This window comes from Caenorhabditis briggsae, assembly GCF_000004555.2.
Source record: "Caenorhabditis briggsae complete genome, chrI, whole genome shotgun sequence".
NCBI classification, from domain to species: Eukaryota; Metazoa; Nematoda; class Chromadorea; order Rhabditida; family Rhabditidae; genus Caenorhabditis; species Caenorhabditis briggsae.
Genome location: NC_013489.2, coordinates 9124861 through 9134847, shown reverse-complemented (window position 1 = coordinate 9134847; position 9987 = coordinate 9124861). Strand labels below are relative to the sequence as shown.

Below are 9987 nucleotides of genomic sequence, written 5' to 3'. Positions count from 1 at the left end.
TCCAGCCAAATTTTCAAAGTTGATATTTTGACCCCAAACTTTGGCAAAATGTTTCCTATAGTTTTCTACAGTTTCCCCAAAGTTTCAGCCAGATTGGAACACTCTCCGAGTTTTCGCGGAGTTTTTTTCCTTTTTTGCCGACTCCCTGAATAACCCCATAATATGTATGGGTGCGCAGAAAACAAACGACCCGGAGATGACAAACTAAGGTCGCAGTATGAAGAAATCTTTGGGAAATTAGAGGAAGTGTTGGTGAATTTAATGACGTGTGGATGGCAGAGATCGCTTTTAATGACAGGCGTCGGTCTGGAACGAATCTGTCACCTCTCCATCAGAACTTCGCAGCTGAAGCACTGCAAATAGCCAATGACCAAATCCGGCTCCGAGCACTACGGCAGCAGCTGAAATTAAATTGAGAATAGAACGGGAAAGACACCAAATATGTTTAGCTTACTCAAATAAGTATTATAAGTCATTACGATGAGCATAAGCCAGTAGGCGAGCACCAATTGAAGAATGTACAAAACCATTTGAATGAGACGATGTGGAGAAAATGGAGAATTTGATGGGTTTCTTGTTATTGGTGAAGCTAGAAATGGTTCGGACTGAGGCTTGTTGCTCTGTGATCGGGAAATGGATTGATGGCAAGTTCCTCCAGAAGACCGCGTAGTCTGAAGTGCAAACTAAATCAGTTTGAGCAGATATATTTATAAGACAATTATAATTGGATTTATGATCTAAATCTCAACTTGTCTTTACCTCAACACAAGATTTATTGACGAGAACTTGGCTCTGCGATTGATTCATTTGTAAGAAGACTCTGAACCATTTGACGCCTTCGTAGGTAGCTCCCATGATGAAAATCGCAGCACACGAAAGAAGCATTCCTGAAAATTATTCCATTCTGAAGTGTTTACCGAGAACAGCCACTGATCAACGAATAGGATGCAAAACATGCAGAGAAATAGCTTACCAAACAAAGAATCGGTTCTCCAAAAATCGAAAAGAATAACTTCTTCGAATCCTCCATGGAACCACATTTTCATCATATGTCCTTCATGGCCTCCATGTGCTCCATGTACTCCGTGAGATCCATGACTTCCATGGTCTGCATGACCTTCATGACCTCCATGATTTCCATGATCGTGTCCATCATGTTTTTGTGCCTCTTGCGTTAAGCTCAATGCTTCTACTTCTTTTCCAGACAGTTCATCGAGGAAGTTATCAGCGGCTTGTGCGTATGCGCTCTGAAGTTTCAAAAACATCATAAAAGAGATTCATCAAAACTCTTACTTTATTTTCAGCCACGGCAACTACGCATGCCACCAATAACATTGCCAAGATGGACCATTTTAAACCCATGATCTGAAAAAAATTATGATGTAATGCAATAAAAAAGAACAAGACAACAACAACGAATGTAAAACATGTTTTCTAAGTATTCTGATGAATTTTTCATCAATGCATAATTGTCTTCTTCCTGATCTGATTTTTGAATTTGATAACGAAATCAAAATCTCTCAAACTTGGAACAAAAGAAAATCGCAAGAGACCCCGCAAATTCCGGAGAAAAAAATTTCCGGGAAAAAAAACTCCGGAGAAAAGTGGGCGGAGTCGGGGGCGGAGCCTAAATTGCAACCCTGGCATGGTTTTGCCGCATGGTTTTTCTCATGACCGCATACAAATGTGCTAAAAAAACCATGCGGCCCCTCACTAATCGCAAATTTTTGAAAAGCAAGTGCGCCCCATTGAACAGCCCGTCGGTGATTTCGCTGCTTACGTGGGGCTATGGTTAAGAAAATGCTACTCAGCCAACGACCGCCCTTTTTCTCTTAAAACTGTATTTTCAGCTGGTTTTCCATTGATTTTAAGCGATTTTGATCATTTTCGCTAGAAATCATGAAAATGTAATTTTTCCTAGTTTGATAGCTGTTATTTTTTGAACACCGTTCTTGCGGAAAACTTGTTTTTTTGTGAACAAAAACCTCGGAAAGAAAACAAAACTATATGAGGATGTTCTGAGCCACTTATGTGATTTAGTATCATCAAAATATCTAATTTTATACAGATAAAGTTTGAACCAGTTTTAGGAAAAAAATTGACTCGCAATTGTGAATTTCTGCTCTACGAAATATGAATTTGTAAACTCTTTTGTCCGTTTTAGATTCTAACACTCCAAATATTCAAAATCATAAATTTACAGGTAATGGCGCAGATCATGAAACGCGGATTCTCAACGAGCGCTGCGCTCGCCAAGGCTCAACTTGTGAAGACGCCAATCCAAGTTCATGGAGTTGAAGGACGCTACGCCGCCGCTCTTTATTCCGCCGGACACAAGCAAAACAAGCTTGACCAAATTTCCTCGGATCTTAACAACGTCCGTGCTGTCTACAAGGACAATAAGAAGTTCCAGGAGTTCGTTCTCGATCCAACACTCAAGGCCCTCAAGAAGAAAACAGCTATCGAGGCCGTTTCCACGAAGTTGGGACTTTCCAAAGAAACTGGAAACTTCCTCGGTATGTAACGGCAACTAATTAAAAAAAACAATGAAAACTATTCAGGACTTCTGGCCGAGAACGGACGTCTTAACAAGCTTGAGTCTGTTGTTTCTTCTTTCGAATCCATCATGCGCGCTCACCGCGGAGAGCTTTTTGTTCAGGTAATTTTATTTCATTCTGTTTTAATAGAAAGACCTCGAAATATGTTTTACCAATGAGAAAACATTTTCAGGTTACATCTGCTGAAGAATTGAGCTCTTCCAACCAGAAGGCTCTGTCAGATGCCCTCAGTAAGATCGGAAAGTCTGGACAAAAGCTGACTGTTACATACGCTGTCAAGCCATCGATTCTTGGAGGACTGGTTGTCACCATCGGGGACAAATACGTCGATCTCTCCATTGCTTCCCGCGTCAAGAAATACAAGGATGCTCTCGCCACCGCCATCTAAATTTTACACAGGAAAAATTTGGCCTCATCCCGATTTTTTTATCTGCGATTCAAGCCTTTCACATGCTTCGTCCCCCTTTTTGCATCTGAAAGTGATTTTTAAATTTAGTAGTCAATTTTTATGTATTGTCTTCGTTCTTTGGACGGTCATAACATCAGCAGTGTTTGTGCTTGGGTCCAGATTTTTAATTTTTTTTGTATTTTCTTCAAATAAATAAATAGTTTTGTGAAAATGGTGCTTTCAATCAGTTCTCTCGTATTTTCGGTACTTTTTACTTCTCACAAATCGAAGCTGACACTTATATCAGGCACAGAAACCAAGTTCAGGTAGCGATGAGTGATGATTCGGACATCGATGATGTAGCTCATAAGAAGCTTCTTCAATCGATTCAAACTCCTGGCTCTGTCAAAAATAATCGGCTCAAAAAGTTAACGAAGACTAAGATTGACGCAAGTTCTCTTCTTTCTCACATTACAGTTTCAAGGTGACTATCAGATACAGCAACCATGAAAATTTCCATTATTATTTTTGTAGACCATCCACAAACAAAGCAAAGCAGAGTCTCGGAATTGGAGATCTAGAAGTCACTGAAACGCCAACAGGTCAGAAAGGCAAGAAACGCAAATCCGAAGCGAGTGGATCAGAAAAATCAGCAAGAAAGAAATTGAAGAGTAAAACGTTGATTCCTCTCAAAGATGTGGAAGCTCGTAAAGAAATTGAAGGAAAAATTGCTTTCACTGATTTGAAGTAAGAATTTTAATGTTTCAGTATGCCTCATTTTTTCATTTCAGGAAAGAAGTCACACAAAATTGGACAGAACTTGTTCAAAGTAACAGAATTAGTGATCAGTTAATCTTCCCTCTCACAAAGCCGGACGGAGTCATGTGGGGTGTAAGTATTCCAGTCTGAACTATTGATTAGTAAAAAAATATTTTAAAAAATTTAATTTAGGATGAAAAAACTGAACCAGTGTTGACAGAAAAGGAGATGGAAGTGATGAAAGCTACGGATATAAAAATGGCAAAAGAACGCCTTTCACAAATGCAACGAATGCGCGCAATCGTCGGAATCCAGGAAGCGAAGAATCGCTATATGAAGAAGATCAAGTCAAAAGGATACCATCGAATTTTGAAAAGAGAAAAAAGGAAGCAGCTTCTCAAAGAATTCGACGATTTAGTGACTCGTGATCCCTCGGCCGCACACGAAAAGCTAGCAGAAATGGATTTGCAAAGAATCATGGAGAGAGGAAGTTTGAAACATCGTGGACAAAACCAGAAATTCAAGCAAATGCTGGAAAAGCACGCCAGTCGTAATCCAGAAGTCAAGAAACTTTTAGATGAGCATTTGAGGTATTTATATCTAGCTATCCGATACAAAATCTCTATTTCAATTTGGAAAATTTTCAGAATGGGACGAGAGCTGAAGGCAAAAGTAATTTCGTCTGCTGACGCTGATAGCGATGCCGAAGCACCGAACGAAAGTGTCCAAAAAAAGAAGAAAAGCATTCATGATTTACTAAAGGTAAATTTTTGTTAGTTATTCGCAGTTCTCTCAATTATCTCTTCTTGTCTGCTCCGAATACATCCTGATTGAGACCAGCCAGAGTTTGATAGTTTGGATCATGAGTGGCTGCTTTGCCACCGGGTTGAGCTGGTGCACGAGGAGCTGGAGGTGCTCCATTTCCACCACCACCGCCACCCTTATTTGCGAATACGTCGTTGTTGAGTCCCGCAAGAGTCTGAAATATTTTTGGATCAACAGTTCAGCACAGTTATGCTACCTGATAGTTGGGGTCATTAGTGGCTGCTTTACCTCCTGCTTGGGCTGGAGCTCTCGGAGCACCTGGAGCTCCACCTCCTCCTGCTCCTCCCCCTCCCCCTCCTCCACCACCTTTTTGTTCGAAGACGTTATCGTTGAGTCCCGCGAGAGTTTGGTAATTAGGATCATGAATTCCCGCCATTCCAGGTTTCGATCCAGCTGCTGGAGCCTTTGGTCCTCCTCTAGCAACACCTGCCCCTGTGGCACCTCCACCTTTTTGATCAAAAACGTTATCGTTAAGTCCTGCTAAAGTTTGATAATTTGGATCATGCGTGTCAGCAATTGCAGCTCGATTTTTTGGAGGTTTAGGAGCTCCAGGAGGCACTTTCCCTTTCGCTTTCGCTGCTTTTTTCTTTGCTGCCGCTGCTGCTGCTGCCTTCTTTTTCCTCTTTTTTCGTTTCTCTTCTTCCTCGTCGTCATCATCGTCTCCTCCACCAGTAGTTCCTCCTCCGGTTGTTCCACCGGTAGTACCAGTGGATTCAGCAGAGCCTTTTTTTGGTTTCTGTTTCGATCCACCGCCACAGTTTATCATAGAGAAAACGGTACCAAAAATGACTGTGACCAGTTGAACGATTGGGATGAGCATTTGGAGGATTGACTGGAATGAATTATTGTTGCTGGTTTGCTCATTTTTCAAAGCTTACTTGATCACCGAGTAACTCCCCGCTCATCATTTGCGATTTAGTTATCGATATTTTTCCAACTTCCGGACCTGTTTGATTTTGAAAATGCTCAACTGAAGAATTCAAAAGCCTGATTTTTTCACGCTAAAGTCGAATTTTTGCAGGATGCCGCTCAAGAAGCCGATGAGGAATCAAAAAAACAAATTGGAGCAGCACTTGTCGACTCGTTCCTAGACGATTCTGAAGCCCAAAAAATCACCCTTGCTCAAATGAGAGCCAAGAAACGTCAAGAGGCTGCTGCTTTGAAAAGTATATCTGCGATTACTGGGACGTCTCGAGAAGAAAATCTCTTCGATGCTGATGAAACTTGGCAGACAGATGAAGAAAAAAAAGAACGAAATAAAAAGAAGAAAGTGTTGAAAGCAAAGGAAAAGGCTCGAAAAGGAACGGTCGGAAAGGTTTCCTACGTTGACAAAGATTATAACCCAAAATTAGAAGCTCGAAAAGCAGAAACGTTCGAAGACAAAGTTGAAAAAGCGGTACAAGCAGCTGGAGTACATGCTGCTGAAGAACGTCAAAAAGAGATTGAGTTGGATCCGAGCAAGTTTCTAGAGCTGAACAATAACGATTTGACTCAAGTGTCGTCTGATTTTGTCGAAAAAATGGATCAGTTTGATGAAGAGGCATCTAAGGTTATCAATGAAGCCTTCAAGGATGACGACGTCATTGCTGATTTCGAAGCACAGAAAGAAGGTGTAAAAGAAAAAGAACGAGTGAAAGACATTGATTTGAATCTCGCCGGATGGGGATCATGGGTTGGTCCAGGAATGACAGAAAAGAAACGCCGTCGTAACTTCGTGGTCAAGGCGAAAGAGAAGAAGAGAAAAGATGGTGAACGTAACGGATTGATTATTGCCGAGAGCATGACTGCCAAAGAGGTATGTATATTATCTGTAGAAGATTTGAAACTATTCCGTTTTCAGGGTATCGGGAAAATCCAGCCACGTTCATTACCATTCCCTTATTCGCGGGTGGAGGACTATGAAGCTGTTCTCAAACAACCATTGGGTCTTGAATGGAACATGGAAAAAATGCGCGATGAGCTGTGCAAACCTGCAGTTGTTGTTGAGGTATATTTTAAGATTTATCTACAAAATATAAAGTTGAAGAAACATGTATTTATAAACCCGAAAAGTAGCAAGTAACTGAGAAAGTCCGGGATACATTAAAAAGGGGAAAATCTGTATGCATGCGATACAAGAAAGAGATAAACTGAAATAGGAACATAATAATAGAACAAAGTAGATTCGAAGGATGGTAGGAAAAGGTGTAGGGGAAATGCTGACTGAATCAGAAAACTGTGATTTCGAACTGAAAGACCGATCCTAACTTGTAGATCTTTGCTGTTCACAATACGGGAAAAGCTCTGATTATGAGGAGACTAGTTCATTGAAAAAATATGCATGTACAACCAGAAAACAGGTAAATATTACCAAAAAAGAGAAATTCAATAAGTGAGTGTTATTTATTACCCGAAAATGGGATGAACCCATGCCCACATCAGTTGGAGTTTTTCATCCAGTCATAGTCGTTTTGAACGATCTCGAATTGGTTGTGCTTGATTGGTCCCGTGTCTTCTGGATTCTCTTGAACCACTTCCCATTCGATCGATGTGTTCGCAGATGATGGGCCAGCCTCCTCACGATGCACACTGGTCTCTCCCTCACTTTTCTGCTCAGTAGACTGGGTTTTCTGCTGCTCCCAAGAGAAGACTTCCGATGAAGCCGTCGCATCTTCTGACCCGGATCCCCATTCGAGAGCGGTCTGACTGATTTGGGTGAGAGCTTGAGCAGCTCCACCAGCAATCGCAGATGCGCCTCCTACCAAATTGGTGGCCTGCTCTGTGACCGTTGGGACGACGGTCGATGTGACGAAGTTGTAGAGACCATTGACGATGGAGTTCATGTTGATAGGATTTTCTGGAAAAGGTATCGATTGGGCGATGTCTTTAGAAGAATAAATATGAGAAAGAAGAAACATTTTTTGCTCTCCTGGCTAGCACAACCAGAATGTGAATAAAAATTAATGAGAGAATATGACGACAGGAGGCCGTGGAGATGACGAGGGACGTCGTTCTCGTTGTCCTTATGCCCCACCCTTCATTGTCTTTCTTTCGCTACCTCTCTCTGTCGGACAATTCCCTTAGATGCGCTTGCATTTCTTGTGTATGTATGTGTAAAATAGAAAAAGAGGTTGTATGGTCCGTAGGAGACGCAGAGTGCCGGATGGCTCTATTCGTATGTGGACATTCAGGTTGTGTCCGCAAGGCCGGGATGACCTAGTGGAATATGGTCGCCACCGTAGCTGGGGTCATTCACACTAAGAGTAGATGTTTCTAGTCAGGTGGAAAAATGTGTGGTTTATTTGAAAGACAAAGGTTTTAGGTCAAAAATTTAAGAGAGATGTGGGATATAGAACTGGGCTATTGGAAAACGGAAAAATATTGAATTCTGCTCATGTTGACATAAAAATAATCTCTTGGAAACACCTCTGATCGAGAGAGAGAAAGTTACAAAAATATCTAGCATCAAAACTTTCCAAGGTCTAAATAGAAAAACATGAAATTTCAATTGTTTACATTTCTATCTCTAGGATGACGAGTCACACAAAATAATCGAAATGATGTTGTTGACTGAAAGTAAGACAAAATTGTAGTTGTCGTATCTTCCCCATACGGTTTTTTGGAACATCGGTGAAACTAAAATAGTTTTTGAATGTATTCCTTGGAGTATTTCTTGGAAAAAAAAATCGATGATGTGCTTGAGCAGTGAATAAGGAAATTTTGTTGAGTTTTCGCTCACTTTGTTGCGAAGCGCTCTTCTTCTTTTTCTTCTTTTTTACTTTCCCCCCTGCTATTTCCATGTTTTTTCATGCATAACATAAAATGACATCATCTTTCTTAAATTTGCACGGAGCCTATGATTTTGATTCTAGGTTCAAAATGCATTCAGTACATATTCTGGGAAGGAAGAAAAATAGTAACGATTTGTTTGTTTCAGGCTGGAAGAGCAATTCGTCCCATCAACAAAAAACACCTTCTTGGAGAGTAATCGATCCGCCGCTTGTTGTATTTTCTTTTCTTGTTTCTCTTCAGTCACATTGTTATTGTTAATTCAAAATGTTTTTTTTCTCTCAAACTTGATTTCCGTTGTTTTTGTTGGAATGAAAGATTTTAAAATAATATTCATGTATAGGCCATATTTGACATATTTTCCTTCGATGGTTACCATCCGTAGTTTATATGCTGGCTTCTAACATCTCATCTAAAGTTGAGTATACTCTATTGTGATTTTTTTGAGTTTAAAAAGTATGTGTTTCGTTTTCACATCATTTCAAAACGTTTGAGTATTGTCAGTGTATATGTCCGACAATGATACACAAAGCTGGTATTCACATGCAAAAATCGTTTGTAAAGCTGCTCTCCATTTTTCTTTTTCTCTCCGCCCAGCTCTTCCCCCTCATACACTTTCTCTTTGGTGCTCAGCGCTGACTCTCAAACTGCGTCTCCTCTGATTCGATGCCTGCGTCTCATATGATTCCATACATTTCGGTCTATTTTTAATGCCTCCTGGGCGGTGTATGACCAACGGGCAAAAAGTACACGTGTCTTCGACTCAATTTCACTGACTCAGAATCTCATGAATTGATTTTTTCAGAAGCATAATTTTGATCGTTTTCAGAAATGCTTCGGTGGTTAATCCTACTACTAGTTCTTCCGGCTAGTCTGACCGCGGAAGTTGTATCTTTGTCATCTCAAAACTTCGAACAGACTATTCGTGAGTCGTTTGTTTCAGTAGCGTTTATAAAAGACTAAACATGTTTTTTTCAGAATCCAATGAGCTCGTCTTTGTGAATTTCTACGCCGATTGGTGCCGCTTCTCGCAGATGCTCAAACCAATCTTCCTGGAAGCTTCAGAAAAATTCAAAGATGCCGCACCTGGAAAAATTATGTGGGCTTCTGTGGATGCTGACAAGAACAGTAGGGTTTATATCACTTATTCGTAGATAATAATATTCTGGTTCAGATGACATTGCAACTAAATATCATGTCAATAAGTATCCAACACTAAAATTGTTCAGAAACGGGGAAGTTACAAAAAGAGAATACAGGTTTGTTATCATTTGTTGACCTTGTTATAAAATTGACAGTGGAATTGAATAAGGATTTGTGAACTAATAGTAAGCTTTTTTTAGAAGTTCTACAGTGAATCTTTTACTATTAGAATATATTGAAGACTAATACATTTTTCAGAAGTTCTCGTTCTGTTGAAGCTCTCAGTGCTTACATCAATAAGCAAATGGAAGTGACCGTACAAAAATTCACAGAGAGAAATGCTCTTCAAGCTGCTCACAATGTAGGTTATCCACTAACAAGGGAACCTTTTAAGTGAAGGTAGGAGTCAGCAGAAACCACCTAAATAGATCGAAAGAGCATGTTCGAAAACCTATATATCAGTTGTCAAAGTCTGCTCACGAGACCTTTGAAGTGCTGAAATTTCAGTTTCAGTACCAAAAATCCCATTTTCAGTGAAAAATCGGC

The 9987-nt window shown here is 40.3% G+C and overlaps 6 protein-coding genes across 6 annotated transcripts in view; 3 read left to right on the top strand and 3 right to left on the bottom strand.

Moving 5' to 3' along the window:
• Positions 1–288: 288 nt before the first annotated feature.
• On the bottom strand, positions 289–1335 carry CBG12308 (the record flags this gene model as incomplete). Its single annotated transcript, XM_045239563.1, has 5 exons — positions 289–401; positions 455–671; positions 760–887; positions 974–1247; positions 1294–1335. The coding sequence occupies 5 exons, from the start codon at positions 1333–1335 to the stop codon at positions 289–291; spliced, it is 774 nt and encodes a 257-aa protein (XP_045094824.1).
• An 871-nt stretch (positions 1336–2206) lies between these two features.
• Cbr-atp-3 lies at positions 2207–2946 on the top strand (the record flags this gene model as incomplete). Its single annotated transcript, XM_002639554.1, has 3 exons — positions 2207–2516; positions 2562–2659; positions 2731–2946. 3 exons carry the CDS (start codon positions 2207–2209, stop codon positions 2944–2946), a joined length of 624 nt encoding a protein of 207 aa, XP_002639600.1.
• A 332-nt stretch (positions 2947–3278) lies between these two features.
• CBG12310 lies at positions 3279–8497 on the top strand (the record flags this gene model as incomplete). Its single annotated transcript, XM_045239541.1, has 7 exons — positions 3279–3430; positions 3481–3693; positions 3738–3837; positions 3898–4467; positions 5552–6325; positions 6371–6517; positions 8447–8497. 7 exons carry the CDS (start codon positions 3279–3281, stop codon positions 8495–8497), a joined length of 2007 nt encoding a protein of 668 aa, XP_045094825.1.
• Positions 4502–5435, bottom strand: CBG12311 (the record flags this gene model as incomplete). The annotated part of the gene is made up of 3 exons (XM_002639556.1): positions 4502–4684; positions 4727–5362; positions 5409–5435. 3 exons carry the CDS (start codon positions 5433–5435, stop codon positions 4502–4504), a joined length of 846 nt encoding a protein of 281 aa, XP_002639602.1.
• On the bottom strand, positions 6948–7352 carry CBG12312 (the record flags this gene model as incomplete). The annotated part of the gene is made up of 1 exon (XM_002639557.1): positions 6948–7352. The coding sequence occupies one exon, from the start codon at positions 7350–7352 to the stop codon at positions 6948–6950; it is 405 nt and encodes a 134-aa protein (XP_002639603.1).
• Positions 8498–9129: 632 nt separating the features above from the next.
• CBG12313 overlaps positions 9130–9987 on the top strand; it is a gene marked incomplete at both ends in the record, with an annotated part of 2214 nt that continues 1356 nt past the window's right edge. Inside the window, 4 exons of the mRNA XM_045239535.1 lie at positions 9130–9223; positions 9277–9426; positions 9473–9557; positions 9700–9802. Coding sequence (XP_045094826.1) covers positions 9130–9223; positions 9277–9426; positions 9473–9557; positions 9700–9802 — 432 coding nt within the window. The remainder of the gene's footprint in view (positions 9224–9276; positions 9427–9472; positions 9558–9699; positions 9803–9987) is intronic.